Source organism: Pleurodeles waltl, chromosome 10 (assembly GCF_031143425.1).
Source record: "Pleurodeles waltl isolate 20211129_DDA chromosome 10, aPleWal1.hap1.20221129, whole genome shotgun sequence".
NCBI lineage: Eukaryota > Metazoa > Chordata > Amphibia > Caudata > Salamandridae > Pleurodeles > Pleurodeles waltl.
Window position 1 is genome coordinate 70,821,854 of NC_090449.1, and position 27,710 is coordinate 70,849,563.

The following is a 27,710-nucleotide window of genomic DNA, read 5'->3' on the forward strand; positions in this document are numbered from 1 at the left end:
ATCTTATTTGCATTCCTAAATTTAAGAAGATAAGACAGGGTGGGAGTGCCTGCACAGTGAGAGCAGCCTAGCTTTGGAATCAGCTTCCTGCCTCTTTTAGATTCTCAACCGATATATACTGCACTTCACAAAAGCTCTGAAAACTTGGCTCTTCCCTCATTAACTCCTGTGCATGTTTTTCTTATCTCGGTTTGAGGCTATTAGCACCAGGATACCATTTTGTGACAATGTGTTCTAGAAATATAAATATAATAATAACAATAATGTCTTGTTGTTTGCTTTGTTTTAGGCCCCACAAGACCTTGCTCTGGGCACAGCTAAAGGTTACTTGCTGGCTCTATTCAGCCTCTTTACATTTGTCGGCCCAACCAACCATATCACCAGTAGTGAGACGTTTTCTAAAAGGTTTGAAGAATATGTTTCGACCTGTACCCGTTGCAGTTCTGCATTAGGAGATTCCTCATTTTTCTGATGTGTACCCCTTTTGAACCAGTGCACAGCTGGTCATTGCCCCTACTCACCTTAAAAACAGCTTCCTAGTGATGATAACATCCGCATGCTGGGTGAGTGAACTTTCATTCCAGTCTCCTTATATCACCTTTTTTCCAAGACAAACTAGTGCTAAGGACACAAGATGCATTCTTACCAAAGGCGGTGAAGCCTTCTCATGTCAGACAAGCTATTACTCTGCCCACCTTCTTTGCTTTGCCTCATCCTACATCAACTGGGACCCAGAATGTGCTCCGGTTTTACATTGATAGTACCATGGTGGATGATCAGCTTTTTGTGGGATTCCCTTGGGTGAAGAGAACAAGGCGTGGCAGAAGTGGGCTGTCTCCCAGTTGATGGCCCTCTGCATTAAGATCTGGTATGCAGTGGCTAAGAAGCAGCCTCCAGAAGACCAGTGGGCGAATTCAACCTGAGCCAAGACTGTTATCACTGCATTGGCATGGGGAAATGCCAGCCCTGCATATTTGTTCAGGAGCTGCGCAGGCACTGGTGCACATATTCACGAAGATCTACTGCCCTGACTGTTAGATCTTTCAAGATGGGCATTTTGAATGTTCGGTCCAGCAGGACTTCTTAGTTTAAGCTATTCAGCAGACCCACCACCTTGGGAGATACTGCTTTGATATCTATTCAGAAGGTGAGGAATCTTTGTTTAGCAAGTTATTTACCTTTGTTAATCTTTCTGGTGGATACTTTATCTAACTGCAGATCCCTCACCACCCTGTTATTTCATATTGTTTTTCCATCTAGAAAGATCCCAATTTAGAAATATGAACACTGTTTTTTTCAGGAGGCTCTGTGTCTGAGATCATGGACTGATTATTGAAAGAAACCAAAGTAATTTGCCGGGCTTATATGAGCCTCCATTTGTCAATTCTGGAGTGGAATGGCAGGAACGTGGCACCATCTACAATAAAATAATAAAAAAAATCTATGAAAAAAAATTTGTGGAGCGCGCTACTCACCCGTCAGGGTCACAAAGCTCTGGGGAGCACTTGCTTTGAATTTTCTGGAGCCAGTTTGGCACCTGGGGATTTTCACAAGATGAGAAATCTGCAGTAACATAGAGTAACCACCAGAAAGCTTGCTACTGATATTAAGTAACTTGTTTATTTGTCACTCTCTCTATAGGGAGCAGCAACTACCAACCTTTGCAGATATAAAAGTGGTACTCAGTCTCACTCCTAAACAGAAACTACAAGATTTAGGGGGTCTTTTAAAGGTTGACAGATATAGAACATCTGCAAAAAACAGCAGATACCGGATTTAGAAGTAGGGGAACTGCATTGTTTCTGCTAGTTGAACCCCCTGACCTGGGGTCCTGTTCTCCACAGCACTGCTGAGTCATAGTGGAAGCTACTCTTGTCTATTCAGGGCAGGGCGTCTAACACAGAATCACTCTGCCCAGTTCCACCTAGCGAGCCATGGCAGTCCAAACTCTAAAAGCAGTCAGTGGCCTACTGAACAGAGGCTATATACATATCAGCTTCTCCTGATGAAACTGCTCATTCTATGCCAGTTGTACTGCATCTGCTCGTTAATGACATCAGTGTCATCCGGGATACAACTGCCGACATCGGCAGGACTACAACTGCCTGAATCAGCCCACTTGGGACCCCGCCTCCTGTGTTGACAATATCAGCCTTAACAGGACTGCAATTACCTGTACATGCCTGGTCATGGGTCACACATGCTTTGCAATTGAATGGAGCCACAGCAGCCTGGGCTGTATCTAGGCTCCAAGTGCCACCGCACCTTGGAATTAGAGCCAAGCAGCTGTGTGCACAGGGATGCAGCCACTCCTGACCCGTACGGTGGCTCCTGAGTTTGTCCTTGCTCACTGTAGCACTGCCCGCAGGAATATGAGGCAGTTAGTCTCTCTCCAAATGGGGCACCGCAAACTTCCACTTTGCCTCCTATGCCACCAAGTATGGGAGACTTGAGATAGAATGAACTGAGTGCACATTGGAGTAATGAGGGACATTAGAGTTTGCACCTATGTCTGATTAATGCTTCCGCTCTGCTCACTTGATATAGTGGCCTTTTCGAGTCACCCTGGGACGGTTTATCATGAGAGGGCTCGGCGGGAACAGTGTGACAAGGCAGAAGTGCCCTAAGGGCTTATGTCCTATGTCGAATCGTGTAGTATTTAATATTGTTGTGAGATTTAAAACTAAGTTATTTTGCTTCAAAATCAAACAGTGAGCTGGAAAGTAAAAGTATGGTGTGTGTTGTTGCATTGAGTTATGACCTTTTGCAAACCAACTACTTCCCTGCGAAGCCTGTGACTGCTCACAATCACTTCTGTGAGTATCAAGTGCAGAAGAGGTTATGCTTAGTGCAGTTTTGAAAGCCTTAGGGCATAACTAGGGTATTAATGGCAAACACCCTCAACCACTACAGTCCAAACATAGTAGCCCCCATCTGCTCTGTGGCCACCCTGAAAAGGGTCTAATGGCTTGGTTCTCCTATCCTGGCCAGGAGCACTTATTCATAAGTGCCTTTAGCAACACTCTCAACCATATCACTGGAAAAGCAGTACTAGGTTCAAAACTTGAGAGGAGTTAGGTCTGGTCATCAGAGTCAATGTAAGACCTGTAAAACCAGTAATTGGATCCCCCTGTGCCAAAGACCGGGGCTGTACTTCAGCAGATCTTGTGGCCTCCTTTGGTGACATTTGACCAGCTATTCATACTGTTTCCTCCCACAGAATATGTGAGGGATAACCCTGGCTAACGTGTGTCACTGTTGATGTGCTACTTGCAGTTCTGTTTTGTAAACTCATCCAAAAATGGCTGTTAATACTCTTGGAAGGAGGTGCCACTTCAAAGGGAATATTTAACTTCACCCACCCAGATCTTTTAAGTGTTCTTGTCCCTCTTTTAGACTAAAACATGAAACTTCCTCTGTGGAATATAGGTGCCAGTCTGTGTTAATCCAGCAGCACTCTCCCTTCTGACCTGCAGACTTCACTATAGGATTTACAATCTTTGTGCTGTGTTATGTAAGCAACACACCTGAACATAGCCAACATGAGTCACTGTAATAAAATAACTAATAAGTCCTTCCAGGTGGAAAATGAAAAGTGTTTCAGCTGCACTACTGCCCATCATGTTTCACTATAAAAAAGTAATGCAGGCTTATATTGAAATATTTGGGTTATCCCTTTGCAGTGGTGGTCTTACTTCTTTCTTACTCCTCAGATCAGCAAACATTTACAGAGTATATAGATCCACCTCGGTATGGGAACAATCACATTTCTTTCAAAATATAATGTGTTGATTATGTTTTAGGCATTTTAAAAGAAACAGTGTAACAGCCAAGCTTGAGTAGTCTTGATTGTTTCATTGGGCAGTGTCACCCAGAGCAGTAGATTGCTGTCTTTGCTGATAACCATTAATTGTCGTGCTTTAACCGCAAGAGCATTTTTCATCTTTGCAGCCATACCTGTGGGGCACTTTAGATGGAATCAGAGCTGGTAAGCAAGTTTAGCTTCAAGCGTAGTAACTACAAGCAAGTTTAGCTTCAAACATAGTAAGTATCCCTGATTCTCCAAGTGATCCTTCTGACTGACAAGTACAAAGTACACATTATGGATCAAACAGTGCAACGCTGTGCATGCTTACTGCCCTATGCATACTTGCAATGCAAAATTGACATAGCTGCCTATTTGTGTGTGCATCAGCCAGGCTAAGATGATGAGAATTTTCTGATCATACCTGAACCTAGGTCTTACCTGTAGGCAGAAGTTCAATCACCAGCTTAGGATAAGCAATGTCCGAGCAGCCAGAGGGGTTGCCACATATCTCCTTACAGGCTTCTGGGTCAGCACAAGCCACTAGATCTGAAGAATAGAATACATGACACTATAAAAGGATGGAAACTCACTTCTCTTGCCATGTGTTACATTTCCACATGAAGACCACAGATGGGCAAAAGCCTAATGCAAAGACAACATAGAACTTGTCGTGAGTTCACAACCTCGCCACTCACGGTAGAACATTATCTTAGACACAGGAGCTTTGCTCCCTTGTGCTGTGTGATGCTATTGCTCTTGATAGAGGAAAGCTGGCTGCAGTTAGGTAAGGCATTACAATCTAGTAGACAGGAATGGTCTTCTGCAGACACATCAGAGAGAAAACTCCCAAACAGCAAATAAGACTGGAAGTGTATAAGTCATGAAAGCAGGGACAAACAAAGGTCCAGATAAAAAGACTAACAAAGCATCTGGAAGAAAGTAAATCATAAGGGACAACTGACAGTGGGACTCTGAAGAAACACTGGAGGCCTAAAGAACCAAATGGAATGGTGGGATTTAGAATTGAAGAGACAATGAGCAGGACACTAATGTAAATGGAAGTCCTGATTAGCCTATGGACCAGTGAGGAGAACTGTTGAGGATCCATTGAGAAGGAGAATGCATACTACCCTATGACAGTCAAATTCCTGAAGCCACAGATAACACTGTGTTGCAACTCAAACAACAAGACTGTGGAGAAACGGTTCTGACCTGGGAAGAGGATTCGGCTGATCATTCCTGGAAACACCATGATGAAGAGGGGTAGTACCTTCAGATAGGCCGCCATCAGTGACCCTCCTTTGGCATGAGAGAGGTTTTTTGCAGAAAGAGACCTTTGGACAATCACCTGCAAACATTGAAATATTTTAAGCCATCACTTATGTCAGAGATCAGCAAATAACATTAACTTTGGGCCACTTGGAATTAATAGAGAAAAGACAAAAGGAGAGGCACATGCAACAAGCAGATGCAAAGAAATTGCAATATATGAGATGAAACAATGAAGACGTATGATAGGGACATTTATAGAGACATGAAAAAGTACAAAGCAAGAGCAGGGCCATCGAATGCTGGATCAACAAACACAGTTTTGTTATGTGGACTGGAGCTGGAGAATGCGTACTTTACAGTATCCTGAGGGAAGTGTGATTCGTTCTTGGCAAAAGGGCCATGTAGGAAGAAGGTAGAAGATATTAAAATAAGAAGTGCAAGAGTTGCTGGGTCTAAACAAAGTCTAATAATGTTAGTGGGTTTATACACATGAATGAAAGGATTAACCTATAGCAAGGCATGTTGGAAGTGTTAAGAAGAAGAGGCAGATTCACTCGTTTGTAGGTGCTTTCTTGGGCCATAGAAGTCTGAAGGCAGTAACAGGAATAGTGATGAGCACAGGTTGAGGAGATAAAAGAGTCACTGAGGCAAGGATCAAGCATGGGATTGCTTGGAGACATTGATATGTTAGATGTTTGCAGATTAGGAGAACAAGTCAGATTTTGAGCGACAGAAAGACATTGTTGCAATGCACACCTTTGCAAAAGCCCTAATTAGGTTCTAGTCAGGTCCAAAAAAGCTTCTTTTGAGAAGCTCTTTTTTATTGTGAACAATTGGCAACTTTATTTTTTATCCCAGCTAGCTTAAAACTGTAGCCTTCTGTAGACCATTTTTAAGTTAAAGTCTCCTACTAGGTTAGAATCACAATAGTGGATGTGGGTCCTGTCTCTTGAGTATTCCTAACTCCGTGTGAACAAACACAAATGTTAATTCCACATGTCTGGTGACGGTCATTTAAAGCTTTATTGTATTTGATTGTATTGAAATTGCATTTATATAGTGCTTACAACCCCTGCTGAGATGTTAAAGTTCTTGGTCTTTTCACCTTTTGGTGGCACACTAGCATAGCTTTTAAACTGCCCAAAGAACAGGGGTTACATCAGTTGCTGGAAAGTAGGTGATTTTGTCATGTTTGCTTATAGAAAAATTAAGTAAAGTTTAAAGAAACAGCAGGAGCATATATAATACTGAGATGTTACAAATGAGTCTGGAATTGCCTTTGTTCCCGTTCTAAGAGGATGTAGCCTGGTAGTTTGGCCTGGACTAACCCTTGTGGGATAAGCCCAAGATAGATTTAAATATGGTTGGTCGCTGTTTATAATGTTACAGTTAGATCATGATGAAATGGAACACGGTTGAGAGTAAATCCTGCAGCTGAGATGAAATCAAGCACCTTTTGTGCTATAACAAATGAAAACAGCTTGTGACTTTATAGAAAAAAGCTCAGTGTGTGCACAGACTATCCATACCACCCCCTACAAAGAAAGTGCAGGGATATACACTATAGCAGTTGTAGTCTTTTTTGCAAATACCTGATCTGTACACCAGTACCACAGTGAAGGAATGGTCATGCCCACCAGCACTCCGGGCCAGGGCAGATCAGAGGTGACTGGATCACGAAAGAGGTGGAAGGCATCTTCCCTTGGCAAACCACAGGTGCTGTTCTCAGGACGAAGTTTCGGGATGGCGTTAAAGTATGCTGTCTGCAACTGGTCAAAGCCTCCAACTTTCACAAAGCCTGCATAAAATTTTAAAAAATAAGGTTTTCATCTTACGACACAATAGTCAGATCCAGTGCTTATGCACTGGTATAAAAATGTGTGACTGAGGCTATGAATGAACAGATCTGAATTATCTTATACCTGGCAAACATGTAATAGTTGTCCAGGCTGGGATACATTCCTCTAGAGCAAGGTATCCCTTGTCAGAACCCCATTCAGAGGGCCATGTAGAACACAGGTGGTTGAGGCCTTTCACTCCTGATGTCCCGTTGCCTTACCTACTTTAGATACCAAGCATCTGGGCCAAGTACCCCTTCTACACTTGACTCTCAGTGGTAGTGGTGGTTGAGCAGTTAAGGCTCCCTTGGGGGTAGTGTAGATACAGGTCAGTGAACAAGACTCATAATTCAAAGTGCAAACAGTACAAACTTTAAGTTAAAGTCCAGTCAGATGCTTGCTTTTGTATAAAAAAATATATTTTATTTCTAACTCTACAGATGCAAATGTAAATGACATTCAAAAACAACAACACAGTCTCCTTGTGGTCAGGGCTCTAGTAGTTGCCTAAAACAAGTATTTTATTTCTAACTCTACACATTCAAAGGTATATGATATTCGAAAACAACAACACAGGCCCTTGTGGTCAGAGCTCTAGAAGTTGTATAAAAGAGTATTGTATTTCTAACTATACACATGCAAATGTATATTACATTTAAAAACAACAAAGTCCCTCCTGTCGTCAGGGCTTTAGTAGTTTTTAGGTGCATCCCTGTCCCACCCTTTTTGTGTAATCTGTTGGAGTTATTCCCCATTCACTGGTGGGTGCATCCAAGGAATACAAACTGTTAGGCTGTACTCTAGAGTTCCCCTTTGACTCTTCAGAAAATTAGACAAAAGGGGATGTGGTGCCACAGCATGTTATTTAGCGAATCCCCTTGGGCTCAGAGGCCCAGTTCAAGCCTTACACTCTCCTGCATCACAGAAGCATTCAGCTGTTCGGCGGGTGCTCTGAGGTCAGGCATTTGTGAGTTCAGGTCCTGCTCGGGGATGTAGGGCAACTTGCAGCACATGCGCCATCACCCGGCAGGTGCACGCTCACTCTGCAGAGTGGTGCTGCTATTTCTCCCCAGCAATCAGCTTGCGAAGACACAGTAAATCAAGTTCTCCCCAGCAACTGAAGGCATGGTTATGGAAGGGGGGGTGGGGTTCTAATTCTGTTATTCTGCTCCCAACTAGAGTCTAGCGACAGCGTCTTCTCTACCCTCGGGGGTCAGTCAGAACAGATCTCATTGGGTGGGCTCACCTGGCATACGGGGTTGCCGCGGTACCTCTGGACACAATGCAGACTCCTCCGGTGCATTCGCCCACACCACAGCGGCACCTCCTGGAGCATGCGGTCACCGTAATGGGTTCAAAAATTCTGGCACGATGTTCCCACAAGTTTTTCCACAGTGGCCCCCTCTGGCATAAGGAGTCATCACTACAAGGTGGTATAGACTTGGTGCTCCCCACACAGTGCTCGTTACACAGCTCAGTCTACGGCGGCCCTCTCTTGGCATACACGGGTCACTGAAAACAAGGAGCAAGACACAAACATGTCTGGGGGGGATTCCTTTCCTCATATCTTCACCAGGCTGACCTGGGCTGCCCAAAATGGAAACGAGGGTACTCCTTATAATGTACCATTGCAGGCACATTGCACCCAATGCACATTCATGTTAGCTCCATACATTGACCCACTACAGACACACATGTGTTCAGCACACACATTCAGTCTGCATGCACTGTTCAACACTGTAGCTTTCTCTTTTATACCTGTGTGTATTTTCAGCAACCACACACTGCCAGTACACATTCGCTGTGTGCGCTTCCCACCCTTTCGCATGTATTTCACTTCACGCAAGCACACATACACACATAGCATGCTTTTCCATGCGCTGCACTGCACTACATCTCTCATGTGCTGTATCTCCAACAGGCATACGTACATTTAGTATATGCACTAACCACACACGTATAATGCACAGTACTGCTCGAACACTGTTCTGTAACTTTACCAGGCACACATGCAACCAGCGCAGTCACTTCCACATCCATCTGATGTAGCCAACGGTGAGTTAAGTACACACCAGCAGAATCTTTAGAAAGGTGAGTGAGCCTGTATTTCTCCCTCCAGTGACACAGGGTAAAAAGGACCTGTTCACTACCACTGATCACTACACAGTATGCTGTCACCGCACATGTGCTGCTTAACTCCTAGTGAAGGCGGTAATGTTCTATCTCTATCAGGGCAGCACTTTGGGCACCCCTCCAGGTCCAAAAAGACTGCAATCTGTGAGACAGGTCTATGTCATGGAGTGCATGCATGATCTGTATTCGCCTATGGCAAAAAAAATCAGCATTAGGGATCAAGACAACATTACATGTAGACACTCAGAGCAGGGGTACACGTCTCTTACCATGCATAGTACTTGTGCTTCCTAACAAACCCCACACCCAAGCGCAGAACAGTCTTTCTGCTCCCCTTAGGGATTTGTTCCCAAGCAGCCTCCCTGGGACTGGGGAGCGGTGGAAAACCCACTAGATGCCAGCGTTTCTAAACAAAAGGGGTAGGGGCAGCATACCATGGCATTGGGTCATGCTGTCACCACAGAAAGAGCATAAAGGACCTCATTACAACTTTGGCCCTCATTACAACCGCCCGCCAAGTTGTATCTGCCGCGCGCATGTGGCCGCACTCCTGCAGTGACCATTTCGAGATCCCCGCTGACTAGTTTCCGCCCACCGGCCCAGTGGGGATGTCGGCCACAACACGGGAGCCGGCTCCAAATGGAGCCGGTGGTGTTGCGGCGGTGCGACGGGTGAAGTTGCACCTGTCGCGCTTTTCACTGTCTGCTATGCAGACAGTAAAAAGCTCCATGGGGTCGTGGCACGGGGCAGTGCAGGGGCCCCGCGACTCCCCTTTCCGCCAGCCTTTTCATGGCGGTTCATACCGCCATGAAAAGGCTGGCAGGAGGGGGACGCGCTGCCCTGGGGGATTACAACCGCCGGGACCAAAGTGGCGGGAAGCCGCCGGTCCCGGTGGTGCAACCGCGGCGCTTCCACGGCGGTCGTAATTCCATGGGACGCACCGCCAGCCTGTTGGCGGTGCTTCTGACGAAACAGCCCTGGTGGTCTTAGACCGCTAGGGCTGTAATGAGGGCCAAAGTCTTTCTGTCACCTCTGGGGATGCAGAAAGCCTACTGGATTGCAGCTATTTCTTTTTTCAAAGGGGAGCGTCAGTGCCCACCCTACCAAGGGCAAGCTAGTCTTTCTGCCACTCCTTGTGTGTGTCTGGTAAATTGGTGGCTTGCTCCCAATCTGCCCTATCCGGGGGGATGAAAAACCTACTAGACAACAGGTATTTATTAAAAGAAGAAGGTGGGGTGGCCTTCCCTTGCACAGGGACTTGCTTGCACCCAGAAGGAGCATAATCTTTCTGCCTCTTGTGGGACAGATTGGGGGTCGCCACAATCTGCCTCCCCCAAAGGGGGATAGAAACCCCACAAAAAAAACTAAGGATTTATTTTTTCTGTTGGAGAGTGGAAGAGGCCCTTTGGGCAAGGGGCAGTGCCCATGTGACCCCCACTAAGGGCAAAACAGTCTTTATGTCTCCCTTGGGAGTCATTTTGCCAGGTTTGCTCCCAGACCACCCTTTCAGTGGGGCTGAAAGGCCACTCTACACTGCGTATTGGAAGTGAAATTGGTGGGGACGACGTACCCTAGCAATGAGCTATACCCCCACCCCAAGGGGCCCCAAAATAGGCAATAATATCTTTCTGCCCCTCCCAGATTGGAAGATTTGACCCAGATTGGAAGGTGTTTCTCCCCCTCCCAGATTGAAAGGCTTGATCCGGATTGGAAGCTTTACCTTCAGACCTCACTGTTTCCTCACCTTTCTGTGAGATAAAGTGCAGAATCTGTTGGGATCCACAACTTTCCCACCACCCAGAGTTTCCACACCTCTTCCTTTAAGAAACACTACCCCACTTTTGTGGCTCCTGTCAAAGAAATCCTACCAAACCCAGAAATTGTTGAAAACTAAACACCCAGGGGAGACCAGGGTGGTGTGCCTTGCATGGATCCCACAATGCCTTGCAAACCTCAAACCTGGCCTATAATCAAGTTTTTTTCTCTTATTACTGTGATGTAAACTTCCAGAATCTGCACAGATCCCCAACATTCCTCATGACAACAGATAAAACGTGGTCTCTTTGATTTGATCAATTCCTGGTTGTTGGTGTGTTATATCTTGTGTTATAGGCAGAATTCAAGCAAATTAGTCAGTCCACCCCAGATCACCCTAACAAACAAAACTAAAATCACTGTAAGGCACCACTCCATTTTTGTATTAATTAATTCTAGATAATCATTCCATTACATTAACAACTCTATACCATTAATTGTATTATTGTACATGTTCAAATCATATGCCAATTGTATTGTCTGAATACAATTCACATTAAACATGAGTTTTAAATGATGAAAATAATTAATACATAATAAATACATAAGGGATTTTAGCCCAGCAATACAAATTTGGCATCTCTCCTGAAGAGGCAGTAGATCACAAGCACCCAAAGCATCTGAGTATATTATGTTGCTGTTACTTGGCACAGAAGGATTCCTAGTGTTTCAGTGGGTCACCTTGCAATGGCACATTCCAAGCCCAATACAAACCAGTCCTACTTCAGGCCAGGTTCCCCCCTCAAATCAAGGGTTTAACACAGATCCCTTGCAGCCCCTGTGGCACAGTGGCTCCTTGAAAGCTTTAAGGCCCCCATTTAACACAAGGCCTATGAATATCTTTGAGATATGGGCGGTTCAAGGGCCACTCATAACCTTCTTCAAGAGGCCCCATCATTTTGTGCATCAAAGTTGCTAATTTACTGTATTGTTCAGCTTAGTGTGGCAGATGCTGAACCACCCGGTGTTATGTTTAAAAGATATGAACGAGATACAAAGCTGATAAAGGCATGTGGTCATAATCAACAAAGCTTCCATCTCTGTGGAAAATCACATTTTCTCTGCCTTTAAGTTTAATCTCCTCCTTCTTGTCTCTGAACTTTGATATTTAACTAGTGCTTGTGTTTTAAGTGCTAATTTCTTCCCAGCTATGAGATGTAGAAATATAGGTTATATGTTTTAGATTTTGTTTGTATTGATTGCCTCATTATATGTTACATGTATTTAATGTAAATATGACGCTAGAAGAGGAAAGTAAAGGAAACAAACCTGTTCTTGGGAATCCTTTCCTTTATTTAAAGTAAATATGGTAGCTTCAAATTAGGATGATGTTTTATTTTATGGAGCAAAAGCAAATATTAGTTTAAAGGATCACATTGTCCTCTAGATCTTTTCTCTGTAGATTTATTTTGAATCTAAGTTTATAAAAGTGCAACACTTAATAAAGAGTGGAGCCTAACACCAATGAGTCCTCTTCATCTTTACATGGAGATATTGATATTATACAAAAAGAGCGCCTTTAAAAGTGTTTCTGTGGGCTGGGTAGAGTTTGGAGATACATCCTGTTATCGACCATATAACCACAACAAGCATGCTTAAGTGGCCCAAAACGTATTGTCTACAGTAGACAGTATCTGAAACCTGGAGTGACATTCCCCATATTTTTTCAAAATTTTCAGGAGTAAAAACCTCCCGATCCCACCTTATATCAACTAAACTCGCCACTAACTTTTACATCCCATTACAATGAAAAGTGTCCAGCTGCCACTGCTTTTAACAATCAAAAACTTAGGTTTAAACTCCTTGGTGTTTATGTAACACTTTTGGAGTTAGCTCTGTAAATGTCAGATGATATCCCCAATGGAGTACCTAGCTTGTGGGTCTAAAGAAGGATTTTCTGAAATTAATAATGTATGTTATGTCCCTAAGTCTAAAGGGCCTACTCACAAAGATACATTGACATGTGCAAATTTACTATTTTTTTAATCTACTGCACCTGCATTTATATCTACCTTTTTATGCCATTCACCATTTCTGAGTATAGATGTTTATCTAAGTGTAGACTTACATGTCTCCACCACTTCAGTTCAGTGGGTAGAGATAGCTAAGGCTGAATTTGCAAGTGTAAAGTTACTAGTAGTAACTTTTCACGTGGAGATCTACACTACAGTAGGGTGATATCCCTATGGAAAAGTATAGGAACAAATATTAAAGGTTATTATTCTGAAATAAAAATACAAAAATCTGTTAATACACATGTAAAAAATAATTACAAATATTTATTATTGAAATAGACCTAATACAACAAAATGTTACAGCACGTTGTCACTGAATGTGTATTAAACATTTAGTTAATATAGATATATTTATTTAATTTATAAATAATATTTCTTAAGGAATAAATTAAAAAACAAAACACATACAATAACATTTCGTTTTTAATACGTATAACACTTGTTGAAGTCATCTAATTGTTTTTTTTAACTTCAAATGTTTAATAAAATTTTATATTAAATGTATTATTGCATTTTTAAATTAAATAATTGTTTGATAATTCGATATACTGTTTAATATTAAACAAAAGTATAATTTTGTTTAAAGTTTGCTTATTTAACATTATTTCCAGTGGGGTGGTATTTTAAGTCCTTGCTTCCAGTATTACCTCTGTGTGCGTCACAGTATCGGAGTCACCATGTGTACTGCTTGATTTACTCCTACATAAGAGTGCATTTACTACTGTTTTGTTACCATTAGGGTTTGTGAATAGCAAGAGTGCTTACTCTTTTGTGGGTTTGTGTTTGTAGTTGCATCTCCCTTCCTAAACCCCTCCTTACAGGTCCATAAACCAGTCACACTTGTTGGAGATATTCTTCATTTTCGGACCACTTCCTCTAGTCTCTTCCACATCTACTACTAAGCAGTAAATGTAAGTATAATCCTATTGAGAGCAAAGATTTCACTTTTTAACAGCCATATGGACCTCCCCTTGTAGGTGCTTGAGCGAAGAGGTGCAGGTATATTGCAAAACAACTTCTCCAACAGTGGCCAGATCTATTGAAGTATTGGCAGAAATACAGGATACCTCACCCATTAGAGTGGTGTCTAATGAATAAATAGAGGTATTTGGTAATGCATCAGTCAAGTTAGTAAATAAGGAAATGATACTTTGCAACCCAACACTCTTCCTATCCATCCAGCATATTATACATCAGGTATAGAAACCGATATCTTGCAGTCGAGCATTCGAACATTAGAGTGTGGTTGCTTGGATGATGTCAGAAAGGGCAAATCTGCTGAACAGAGCTCCCAGGACAGTTGGGTAGGAAAAACATTTCAGACTGTTACAATATGCTTGCCAGTGAGTGAGCGTGTTGGAAACATGTAATGCAGGAATGCAAAAGACTGCTGGGGAGTAGAGTGTAGTATGTAGGCAGGCTGCTCATTCTTCTCCAAACATGCAACTGCCTGATGTAGGAGTATGGGCATAGTTGGTGTGGTCAAAATAATGCCAAATGTTCCTTCGCCTGTTTACAGACAAATGCATCTTGCTGCAGTAAGGGTGTGTGCCAGCAGTGATAAAGGTTTTGCCATCTGCCCAGAGAGGAGCAGAAGCAGAGTTAGGGCACTGGAGCTTCCTGACTTTCCTGGGTACACAATGGCAGGCTACTAGGCAAACAGACTCCTGCCATGGGACCGAACAATCACCATGTGGCGAGTCGATTACTGGTCTCTGTAAATATTTTAAGCTGATTGCTAAGCAGTAAACTTACATGTGTGGAGATCCCCACCCGGAAAAGACAGGAGGGGTGAAGGTAGATATTTCCATCTATAGGTTTGTGAACTTGTTTTTATAGTAGCACTACTTTACGCACTACAAAATGCAGTTTTTGAAAAGGGCCGTCAAAGTTTTTAAGAAAAACCCATGCTGTGTTTTTCATTCCTCAAGGTCTCTCTCTCTGGCAAAGAACTTTGATGTCTTCACCATAAGGTTAAATGGCATGCAAATGTATTCAGAGCACAGATACCTTGTCCTTACTGACCCATAACCCAGGGTTAGTGTAGCGTACTGTCTGTGGTCATTGAAGGAACCTGTAAACCTAAATACAGGTGGGACACAGAGTAGCAAATAAGAGTGGGTCACTGGCTGAAGGTCTGAAGAGAATTTCATCAGTGATATCTAGTAATGAATGAGACAATTCCTCTTGCTGCCGTCATTGATGGGAATATACCACCATACCAGCCCCATCCAATCAAACAGCAACAAATTATGCACAGTTAGGCACTGTGCACTTCTCAAAGTAATGTTCATCTAAGACAGTTTGGAGCAAGGTGTATGTGCATACTCACTGAAGGCCATGAGGATAAGTGCCCCGATCAGCATGATGAATGTCTGCAGTGTGTCCGTGTAGATTACTGCTGCCAAACCACCTACAGCCAAGAAAAACAAATAGATGTTATATGGAAATTCAGTAAAATAGATGAACTTATCACAACTCTCCCATCACCAACCTCCTCATCACCTGCACTACCTTTAGCTGTACTTCAGAAACCACAATTGTGCATTTTATGTGCTAGCAATGAGGATGAGGATGTTTGGAAAGGGGTTTAGGTCTTACATTTCAGACCTTGAAGTGTTGTGACAAATGATTTAGAATGTAATCTAACTAGTACCATTGATAGTCCGGAAATTCCTGAAAAATTTAGTTTTCGTCCCCAAAACATGCATATTTTGTCATGTCAACGTGGACAATCTGCACTATCATACCAAGTGTTGGATTTTCATTTCATCTAACAGATGCTGGAGAAGATATCTATTCGGAGAAGATCACAGGTGTAGTATTGACATCCAGGGAGCAGTGAGAGGAAGACACTGATTCTGGTTCTACAGGTGTCAGATAAATAAATGTACTTGGGGGATTGTGGCATTTGCTGAGATGCATGTGTCAGCAGACAGGCAAAATTACTGCAGTGGCGTACTGACCTGGGTTTGCACAGCATTGTTTGAGGTCGCAGAGATCAATCAGGTCTTATGCCCAGTGAGAAATCAGTGTAGCGTTTTGTCTGTGGTCATTGAAGGAACATGTAAACCTAAATATAGGTGGGACACAGAGTAGCAAATAAGAGTGGGTCACTGGCTGAAGGTCTGAAGAGAATTTCATCCGTGATATCTAGTAATGAATGAGAGGAATCCTCTTGCTGCGGTCATTGATGGGAAAAAAAGATTTCTTCAGGTTTGACACCATGCTTGAGGCTTGAGAAGAAGAAGACAGTAAGGAAACAGTGACAGTGTGTGGCACTGGCTGAGCTCATAGAGAGGCCTGATGGATGCTTGTGTAGCTGTTCTGTTGTTATGGTACATCAAGGCGATCAAAATAAACGCTTGAAGGCCTCTGAATATGAGGGTCCTACTAATGTTCACATGTCTACTGCCCTCTGGTAGCCTGGCAGCTTTTAAAGGGTTTCATGCAGTGAAGTCAGTTCAGGCGTCACTGTCGGACACTTGGTGTGCCCCTGTCTCTAAATCAAGCATTGTAACCACTGGTTAAGCACAGCAAGACATCCACCAGTTTACAGCAGATGTCCTGCTTCAGTTGAACCCTAAATTACGAGAACTTCTGGGATGCACTGTTCTAGTGCCTAATGGTATGTGCCTCTCAAATGAAATCCTTGGCTTTCCTGGACCAGCTATGCTGTATAGTTGTAGAATCATACCCTATTCTGTCTTCTTCAGCCTGAGTGATTTTGGATGATGTAAGTGTTAAAACGTGAGTGGTTTGATCTGTTGGGTCTGGAGGCTGGGAGGTGAATTCAATGCTTCTAGTGGAGTGTTCATTTATTCTTAAGATGCATTCTGTGGTCTTATTAAGAAACTGTGGACTCTTGTAGTTCATGTCATATATTCCAGCCTAGGTAGCACAAAAAAAAGTTGAGTTGAGGGTTTTAAAGCTGTAAGTTGTATACCTATTGGGAGCTAAGATTTCACTATTCAACCACCATATGGAACTCCCCTTAAAGGCACGTGAGTGAAGAAGTGCAGGTATCCTGCAATACAACTTCTCCAACAGTGGCAAGATTTATTGAAATATAGACACACATGCAGAATAACTCATCCCTCTCTCAACCAATAAAGTGGGTGTCTAATGAATAAATACAGGTATTTGGTAACTCATCAGTCAGTCTGCCAGTAAATAAGGAAATGGTATCTTGCAATCCAACAATAATGACTGTCTGTACAGGAGCATTATATACATCAATTATAGAAACCGGTATCTTGCAATCAAGCACCCAAACATTAGAGAATGGTTGCTTAGATGGTGCCTGAAACTTCAAAACTGCTTTACAGGGCTCCCAGGACAGTTAGGTAGATAAAACATCTCAGACTGTGACGTTAAGCTTGCTAATGAGTGTGCAGCTTGGAAACATGTAATGTAAGAACTGCTGGGGAGTGGGTGAGTGTAGTGCGTAGAATCTTAAATGTAGGCATGCATGGCAGGCCGCTCACTCTTCCCCAAACTTGCAACTGTCCAAGTTAAGAGAATATGCATAACTGGTGTGGTCACAATAATGCCAAATGATCCTTTGTCGTTTTACAGACAAATGCATGTTGCAGCTTGCTGCGGTAAAGATGTGGATTACAGTTTTGCCACCTCTCCAGAGAGGAGTAGAAGCAGAGATGGGGCATTGAAGCCTCCTGACGTTCTGCTGTTACGCCATGGCAGGCTACTAGGCAAACAGACTTTTGCGTTGGGACCGAACAGTCACCATGTGTGAGTGTCGATGCTAGTGTGACATAGGCCGTACAGCATGGTAAACCATTTCCAGGTTTCTCCATTCCGACAACAGTGAATGAGATGTGAAGGGGCTTATGGGATTTCAGAAAGATAATGTAGGGTAATAGACCTTTTAATGTGTATTGAATGAGTGTAAATTATTATTCTGTGCAAGGATTCAAGGGACCGAGAAGGAGAGAGACTGTTTGGGTTACTGGCACAAATGTGATATAATGTACGCTGAGTGGTTTACCTGCAGCCATGCAGATAACAGTCAACCATGCAAGTGATAGTGAGGATGAGTTATCTCACTATGACTAGCTAGTAGTTCCATCTGAGCCCCTATTTTATAAAAAGGACGCCTGTCTTATCAGTGAAGTTTTTTGGCTGCACCTGTTTGGTACTGATGCAGTAGTTGTTAACATACCTGCAACTGTGTATATGGCTGTGATGGCAAGCAGCCCAATTACAGCTATGTAGAGATCCCAGTGCAAGGCCTGCTGTATGAAAAGCGCCCCTGCGTAAATGTCCACCTGCAGAGAGAAAATGAAATTAACACAAGTCGAGATGTTTAACTTTGTAGAGTACCACACTATAAACGACCAGATGTTCAGTCTAATTCACTGATGCAGAGCAAAAACAGATCCCAGGGCATAGTCGGTGTCTTCTAAAGACAGAATGGAATGGGGGAAGCAACAAATCTGGTCAGGGTATTAATAGTATGCTCTTCATGTTAAATATACATTGGTTAGGTCGTTGACAACTAATATACTCATTCATTCATTCTCAGTGTATGTTGTGGGACTTAAAGTGCACACCTAAATGGGAAACCATTGACCTCTGTACATGAAACAGGGTTTAGTCTTTGGAATACTATTAAGGTGACTACCATTTACTCCACTTGCAATGGTAATATTGGTTCAGCCACACACAGGTGTTTGTATCTGATTCAAATTACACCTGGTGCAAGGCTGATGCTCTTTTGCCTGCACAATCTCTGGCAGATAAAACGTGGTAAAGAAACAGCAACATTCTGAGTTTTGCTGCTTGGATGGAGGAAAAACATGTGTTATTACCACATTATTTTCCACGCCAGGTGTGGAAGGTAAAATAGCACCAGAAGGTATTAGTATTTAGTGGGTAGGTTATCAACTCTCAAAATACATGGGCATTAATAGGCATTAATAGTCAGCCCAGTAGTTTCTCATCGGTGAGTGGTGTGGTTTGTGTTCTAGGTCTGTTAACAGATGGTGACACTGCTAATATAATGGCCAGATTGCTCACAGTGGTTGTGCTGTACACTGGTTAGCCCTGTTTTCCCACCAATTGTGCTAGAGTGGGAATGTCAGTCAGTTTACTACAATCACCTGTTGTTAACCTTGGTAAAGTCATCAAGCTGTTAACATCTGGTACCCTCTTTATAGTGCTGACTTTGAGAAAACTGCCATCAGTAGAGATAGAGTAACAGCGACCAGTAGGCGTAGAGAGCAGGTGTTAGGGACGTTTGCAGTGCTGCCTTAGGATACAAAGGCTTTTCAGTGCTTTGTGTCTTTTAGAGGATGACATGTATTAAACTAATGGGGTAACAGCTGATGATACTTAGAAGTGGTGGTTGAACACCATACCATTTACTTTATTTAGTTGGATTATTTATGAAACATTAAATGAAAACTACTGTATGATCTTGATAAGCAGAAACATTATCAAAACACTCATTGATACATAATGTCTGAATGTTCACAGACTTAGCTGTTAAGGGTGACTTTGCCAGGCAGATATGCTAATGACACTTTTAACAATGCACATGCCTGTTCTCAAAGGTGGTATTCACATCAAGTTGTTGTTATTGGTCTTCTACTCAACCTGATCACAAAATGTGTACTGGGCATGCTACATTTAATGAAATCACTGGCCAGGCTTTTAAGAGCTGCAGTTAATAGTCAGCATCATTGTTAGCCCTTTAGAAGTAAGAATATTGGTTAAATTGTAAAAAATTAGTATACTTGTGATGCTATCAAGAGTTGTTGTATTGGTCAGATTGTTTGCAGTGGGTATTCTCATTAAGTTGCTAACAGTAGGCAAATTGATCAGAATGCTATATTTGTCGAGATTGTAATGTTGATGAAGTGTGTAATGGTCATGCTGTCAGTCGGAGGTATAATTTCCAGTCTGTATTTGTCTGGAGTGGTTGGTGATCAATAGTTGTCCTGATCATTACACAATTGTTAACAGTGGATAACACTGTTTCAGTATTTTGTTTGTCACCCAGTTGATTTTACAACAGCAAAAGTAGCAGAAGTTCACTTACAGATATTTTGGTGAATATGTAGATAAACAAATACAGCACAGCGAGGAAAATAGAAATTCTTTTGCCTCCAAATCGCTTCTTAAGGTATTCCGGCATGGTAGTGACCTGCAGAGAGAGAGAGAGAGAGAGAGAGAGAGACACAAGAGTCTGAATAACAGGCAGCCTGAAGAAAGAATAACAGTGCAAGGCACTCCTTCGTAATAGCCATTCGGAAACCGAGTAACAAAACTTCTGGAGAAAAAGTCAGACATTTACTTCCCTATGGTTATACCAATGTTTGTAGTAATTTCTTGAATTTTTAGGCATTTTCTGAGAATTCTTGGAGTGGTCTTTGGAATCTGCATCAGCCACAGAGTACCAGAACTACCCGCATCAAGAGCTGTTTATGCCTATGGAAATGTAAGCTATAGAAAGCTCCGTATGTGGAAGTGAGTACAAATGTGCCTTATCACTTACAAACCTTTTAGTGTACACGCCGGAAACATATTTTCTCTGTGAAGAAATCCCTTCCAGAAAACATCAATTTTGAAGGAGATCATCCCAATACCCTACCCAAAAGGCAAATACTTTGGCATTAACACAAGCAAACATGTTTTGCCGATATTTTTCTTCTTTTTTGGCGTAGTGGAGGGTCCCTTTGGGTCTCCCCTCAGTGGAGCCTAAGGGATCAGGGTATCCCTACCATGCCACCTAATACTACTTTTTTGTTTTTATTTCAGGACAGGGGACTAAGGGCCATATTTATACTTTTTGACGCAAAACTGCGCTAACGCAGTTTTGCGCCCAAAAAATTAGCGCCGGCTAACGCCATTCTGAAGCGCCATGCGGGCGCCGTATTTATTCAATGACGTTAGCCGACGTTAGCCGCCGGCGCTGTCTGGTGTGCGTTGAAAAAAACAACGTACACCAGGCAGCGCCGGCGTAGGGGGAAAATGGCGTATGGGCATCCACAAATGGTGCAAGTCAGGCTGAGGCAAAAAAATCGGCACAACCTGATTTGCGCCATTTTTTTACGACGCCCATCCCCCATTGAAATGACTCCTGTCTTAGCAAAGACAGGAGTCATGCCCCCTTGCCCAATGGCCATGCCCAGGGGACTTCTGTCCCCTGGGCATGGTCATTGGGCATAGTGGCATGTAGGGGGGCACAAATCAGGCCCCCCTATGCCACAATTTTTTTTTTTTTTAAATACTTACCTGGACTTACCTTAATGTCCCTGGGGTGGGTCCCTCCATCCTTGGGTGTCCTCCTGGGGTGGGCAAGGGTGGCAGGGGGTGTCCCTGGGGGCAGGGGAGGGCACCTCTGGGCTCATTCTGAGCCCACAGGTCCCTTAACGCCTGCCCTGACCCAGGCGCTAAAATCCGGCGCTAATGTGGGTTTTTTAGACCCGCCCACTCCCGGGCGTCATTTTTGCCCGGGAGTATAAATACGACGCATATGCATCGGAGTTATTTTTTAAGACGGGAACGCCTACCTTGCATATCATTAACGCAAGGAAGGTGTTCACGCAAAAAAATGACGCTAACTCCATGAACTTTGGCGCTAGACGCGTCTAACGCCAAAGTATAAATATGGAGTTAGTTTTGCGTCGAAAAAAACGACGCAAATTCGGCGCAAACGGAGTATAAATATGCCCCTAAGTCTTCGAGTCCTGTAAGGGCTGCCAGAAACAGCTGCTCTAGCCAAACTGCATATGTACCACTTCATCCGCCACGGCGGTAACAGCCGCCGGGCTGGAGACTTCAGTCTCCAGTCCAGCAGCCGTCACTAGCCCTCCCGTGGGATTATGACCCCGCCTACCGCCATGGTTTTCGTGGCCTCCTTACCGCCACGAAAACCATGGCGGCGGGCTCTATCAGTGACAGGGAATTTCTTTCCTGTCACTGATAGGGGTCTTCCCCGCCCCCCTCCTCCTCCCCAGATTCCCCCCCACACCTCCCCCTCCCTCTCCAGACCCATCCCCCAACTTACACGCACCATCACACACACTCATACCCACACTTATACCCACATGCACCCACGCATGCATTCATCCATTCACACACACATCCAAACACACTGACATACATACAGTACAAGCACACACTCATTCACACAACACAACATACACGCACTCACACATCCACACATGCACAAACATAACACATTCAACGCACACCTGCATTCACGCACACACAACACCACCCATCCCTGTCGGAGCACCCGACTTACCTGTAGTCAGGGGGTCCTCTGGCAGGAGACGGGACGGGGTGCTGCTGCCAGCAGCAGCGTCCTCCAGCAGAACACCACCAGGCCGTATCATGGGTCATGATACAGTCTGCAGCAGACTACTGGCGTGGCGCTGCTGCTGGCAGCAGTGCCACCTTACTGCCGTCCGCTGCCATCACCGTAGCAGGAATTCTGCAATCCTTCTGGCGGAATTCCGGCTACGATCATAAATGGCGGTCGGCTGGTAGCCACAGCAATGGTCTTTTGGCGGCCGTCGCCGCGGCAGAAGACGGTTTTTACCACCAATGTCATAATGAGGGCCTATGCCCTTGCTGGGCTTCCAATTGAAAAACAAGCATTTGCAATGCAATACGTCTCGCATTTGCTTGAGTTAGAGCTATTAGCATTGTAAATTGATTACTGGACTTTTCTTGCCAATCAATTAGTCAATCCTGCCTCATAATTTGGTCACAGTAGCACATGAAATCCTAACTGTGAGTATGACAGCAAACTTACCATAAGACCATGTTAGTACTGTGTATAAATCTGACTCTGTTTACATGCTGGTGTCAAACGTATTGCTCTGGAATTGCGCTGCAAGCGTGCCCCGTACGAGAAATTGTTGCATGTTAGAGGTCATAGGCCAGGGAATGCTGGATAAAACAAAGGATGGGATGTGATAGGACAGCACTGTTGAAAGTAACATGTATTTTGAAGTATGAGAACGTTAGCCAGAGACGTCATTGTGGCAAGAAATAAAAGCAACTTCCTTGAGAACAGAGATAAGCGTGAACTTAGAATTTCACAGCAGAAAAACGCTGTCAGTTCCATGAAGTCTGCCCACATCCTGCCTTCTCTTGAGCCACAGATTCCTCACGTCTCCCAGCTGCATAACCAATTCTGTTTATTCTCAAATCAGCAGTCTCAGTTATATTCATGTACTGCCTGTGTTTTACACACTGTGCAGCGTTTACGTGGTTTTGGACTTTGTACACGTTATATAAAAACAGAAAATCAGTAGCTAAATATATCACATAACATCACTTGTCCTTTCCATTCAGGTGCAGCCAGCGTGTCACATCTGCAAGAACTGTAATTCAGCATTTCCTCTGGTGACATGATATATACCTTTGCTTTTAAAAGATCTCCTGGATACTGCACTTTGCTCTAACGATATTCTGAATTAATTGGCATTACAGAAAAATACTGCATACAGTTAGTTTATGCCTTTTGTATAATTAAAATTGCATCTTTGTTGATCCGGTTATTTAATTTCGGGTTGAACAGTAAACATCCATTGCCATTTGATTCCATTAGAACAGAAATCCCATCACACATAATCACATCATCGACTTAGCATCAGTCCAGAAACACACGCTGAGCACATCTTGTTAGCAATGAAAAATATCCTTTGTTGAGTTGTTTGTTCTCGCCACAAGAGATCACCTCAACATGAGTACCAAGTAAGCAGCAGAGTGCGCCAGAAATAGAAGGCATATCAGAAACCAGATGGGAGGAAAAAGGAGGGGCCATCACACACTGTAACAGGAGGAAACATGACGTAGTGTGATGGCCAACAAAATTGTTCTCTTAGTAAAATCCCATGAGCAGGAACTTAGCACTCAAAAGGAGGGACTTTTAGCAAAATGCATCAGCAAAAATGAAGCATTTAAAACAAGCACAACAAAGAACGAATGGTAAGAGTGGGCGTGGTTAAAAGCCCATATTCAATACAACACATCTTGCAGACAGTGCTGCTCGCTGCCAAGCTCTACCTGAAAGTACCAAACACACACATCATTCATTTCAGCAAACACTCTTCCATTCTATATACACATAGCATCCATCTCAGCAAACACTCTTCCATTCAATATACACATAACATGCATCTCAGCTAACACTATTCCAGTCTATATACGGTTGTCCCTCCATGTCTGGACATAGCAGAAGTGCAACGAGGTTTCATTGGGCGGCCCCCAATGCACTTTAAAAATGCAGTGAAGATGAAATAATGTGTGGCACTAAAACTTGCAGCCATGTGGCATGTAATTTCCCAGAAGCCACAAAGTTTGCAGCAGAAGAGAGTGTTTTTGCTAGTAACTGTGATATTTTTCATAATGTACTGCAACATTAACCCTCCAAATGCCCATTAACCTGTTCACTGCCACACAATATCTGCAAGATTATAATAGCCTGGAGCCAATAAACAGTTTCTCTTGCTGGAATAAACTAGCCCATGTTTGTCTTACTTCTGTATGTGGATTGATAATTTTCAAAATGAAGTTTTAACTGTAAGCAAGACATGTTTTTCCATGTTATCGCTCTGCATTTCTAAGGGTACCAGATGACTCTGAGATACCAGTTACCAGGGGCGAAAAGCTTCAGACCTGAGCTTTCCATTTACAAATCAATAGTTTCGGACTGTTAGTTTAGTTGGATCAACTGAAGAGGATTAGGCTATAAGTGTCAGAATGTATTAGATTGTTAGATGAAAAGCCAGGACTCCATATCTCCAGGACTTGATGGCATGGAAACATCTGGAAAGGTATGTCAAAAGAGAAGCCCCCTTCACCTTCATTGATTTATAAAGATATGTGCCTGCATTTAGGGCAAAGATAGTCACACATATAGTTGTGAGCAGAGCTGTCTTTCCATGAGAGGCAATGCAGCCAAGTGACAGAACTTGAGTATGTGGCTAGTGATTCTTTTTCCCTTCTACTTACCCCAGACACAAGGTAGATTGGAAGAAATAACCAGGCCAGTGCCAGAACGCAGAATAGGCCCTGTGAAGAGGAAAGAAGCGTTAATATCAGTGCATTTGTCCATCTTGTTCCTCTTATTCCTCTCCGTCCCTCAAACAGAGGTGCCAGAGAAGAACCCCAAGGTGGGCTGTATCTGCTCTTCCCCTTGACGACAAATGAAGTATCCCAAGATAGCTGGTCCACAGCCTTTTAAATGTTATGGTTAGAACTCCATTCCACCTGTCTCATCCAGTCTATGGTCTCGTGGCACCTAACTAGACATCGGAGACTTCTTAACTGCCTCCTGGTCACCACCAGAACTGGCCTAACGGGGCAAAGCTTAGACCATTTATTGCCAAACTAGGCTCCAAATTAAGGATTTTCCCCCCTAACCCACAACCACAAGATGACTTCTAATGCTATTGCGGGAAATATGATATCCATGCTTAGACTTAACCAGTTGCAGGTCTGCAGAACACTTCATCCCTCTCATATGTCACGTGTCTGGCTTTCTAATGACTCCCTTGCACTCTGAGGAAGCATTTATGCAGTACGCAGCGCTTCTTAAGACCCTTAAATGAACAGGCAGTGCCCCCCTCCCTAGTGTTGGGACTGCTCCATGAACTTTTGTTAAGGTATATATTCCTGTGTGTCTAGTGAGTCTTCTAGGTTAGGCCTCGTCCTAAGGCATCCTTTACTTTGGGAGATAGTTGCCACTTACACAGTGTCTACCTCCCTGAGCTATTTATTAGTTTCTGCCGCATCCCTCCAGTCCTGTCCTCCAGCGGCCCAGGCTAAACCACATGCGTCCTGTTGCCTGCTTGTCTTGTAGAGTGGTTCCCAACCTTTTGACTTCTGTGGACACCCAGTTATCATTACTTGAACCTGGGGACCCCTACTGAATCATTATTGGAATCCGGGGACCCATCTACTGAATCATTACTGAAAGCTGGGGACCCAATCTGTTAATATTATTTAATTTTCTAAGCAGTCACAACCCTCTGAGGAGGCTCCGAGGACCCCCAGGGGTCCCTGGACCACAGGTTGGGAACAACATGTTGTAGACTGCCCAATGCAATGTGTTATACTTGCCTTATACCATGATATGGTATTTTCGGGTGCTGATATTAATGCACCTTAATTCTGATTCAGCAAAGAACTGCAGTGTTTAAAGCGACTTAGAGACTGGGGGTTGGTTGCAAAGGTTGAGGTTAGAGCAAAAGCCTAACAGAACTAAATGAACTCTAGCTCATCTGCACACAAGCACATCCTACTTACATTCCACTCGTAGGCATTGACAGCGATGCCGGACGCAGCTCCAGAGCCTGCCAGGCCAATGAAGTGACCGCTTCCCACATTACTGGAAAACAGGGATGCCCCCACCTGTAGCAAGAGATTGGTAAAGTCACGTGGTAAGAAACTGATGATCTAACCAAGTACAAAAATAAAAAAACCCTGATGGCGGTGAGGGCCATGCCACATAAATATGCAGTAAAATACTTCAAACGTGTCCTCAGTATGTAAAGGGCGGGTTTGTGTGTAAAGTTGTGCAAAGATGCACCAAATGGTTTGGGCACCTGTACAACATAACCTGAACCTTTACTGCTTACTGCACACCACATCATGCTATTGTAATGTTTTAGCATTGCATTTAAATAGTGCGTCCTATCCATGATGTGGCACTTAAGCATTCCACAGGCAAGTATCAAGCATTTCCGCGGGAACGCTATTGACAGAAGAGTGTGTCTGTGTGACCTACAAGGATAGGTTAGATGCTGTGTGGGGACCAGAGTTGGTCTGTTATTTTGTTTCTGTAGCATCTCCTACGCATGAACTTGGAGCAAACAGGAATGAGAGACAATTTAACATAAGAGATGCAGTCATGCAAACAAGCATGCAAATGTTCATGCAAGCTTATTCCTAAAGTTTGTCAGTTCAATCTATCTAGAAAGGAAGTTGAGATTCTTACAGGCCACCAAACCATGCTTTTCCCTGCCAAGAAGTATCCAGTCACTGTGCTTCTCTTCGTTCGCCACATGGACTGTAAGAAAGGAGAAAAGAGGGAGAGAGGTCATAGGATTATCAATGTTGATCTCGTTTGGTCATGATTTCAGATTCTTTTTTGTTTTGGTATATTATATATATATATATTGGTAAGCATGCAAGGAAACAAACACAGCTTTGCAGGCTACAGTTCCAAACATTATACAGAAAGAAATAGCAAATTCCCATTCTCACTGAATGTGTTGAAATCCCCCAAAGCACATCTGATTTACAGCTGTTGGGCTTCCTAATTCAATGGACAAATGTGTCTCTAAAGTGTGACAGCAAGTCAGCTGCAATATTTGAGTGGAGCTAAGGTGAGGCAGCATCCGTGGCATAGCCAGCCGCCTATAACACATTAAATGAATCAAATTTACTATAGCCTGCCTGGTTCTTTCTGAGCAGCCGAAATCCATTGAAACTCAACTGTAGCCATCCTCAAGGGTATTCAAATTGTTTCTTTAGAAATGGCCAGGAATAGGGAGCCATATGAAGTTGTTCCTCAGAAAAAGCGGATCAAGTGTTTTGAGTTGCCCTCCAGTAACAGGAATAGGGGCATAATCTGGGACAGAATTCAAAACCACTTCGGGACGGGCACATGGGGAGAGATATTAGCACTGAAACAAATGCAGAGCTGAAAACCAAGGGTATTCTACCAGAACATCGTGTTTTAACTATCACTGTACAAAAATATTCCTGACAGTAAGTTTGTATAGGTAACTACAGATGTACTGTTCCCAGCTCCATATATTTGTACCTTTGACCATATGTATC

At 43.4% G+C, this 27,710-nt stretch overlaps 1 protein-coding gene across 1 annotated transcript in view; it reads right to left on the reverse strand.

Annotated features, from left to right (window-relative positions):
• The window catches only part of SLC5A11 (solute carrier family 5 member 11), a 110,065-nt gene that overhangs the window by 38,814 nt on the left and 43,541 nt on the right, over positions 1 to 27,710 (reverse strand). Inside the window, exons 3-11 of the mRNA XM_069209712.1 lie at positions 26,863 to 26,934; positions 26,172 to 26,276; positions 24,876 to 24,935; positions 19,945 to 20,049; positions 18,064 to 18,169; positions 15,214 to 15,294; positions 6,673 to 6,878; positions 5,021 to 5,156; positions 4,247 to 4,354 (exon numbers count right to left, since the gene is read on the reverse strand). Coding sequence (XP_069065813.1) covers positions 4,247 to 4,354; positions 5,021 to 5,156; positions 6,673 to 6,878; positions 15,214 to 15,294; positions 18,064 to 18,169; positions 19,945 to 20,049; positions 24,876 to 24,935; positions 26,172 to 26,276; positions 26,863 to 26,934 — 979 coding nt within the window. The remainder of the gene's footprint in view (positions 1 to 4,246; positions 4,355 to 5,020; positions 5,157 to 6,672; positions 6,879 to 15,213; positions 15,295 to 18,063; positions 18,170 to 19,944; positions 20,050 to 24,875; positions 24,936 to 26,171; positions 26,277 to 26,862; positions 26,935 to 27,710) is intronic.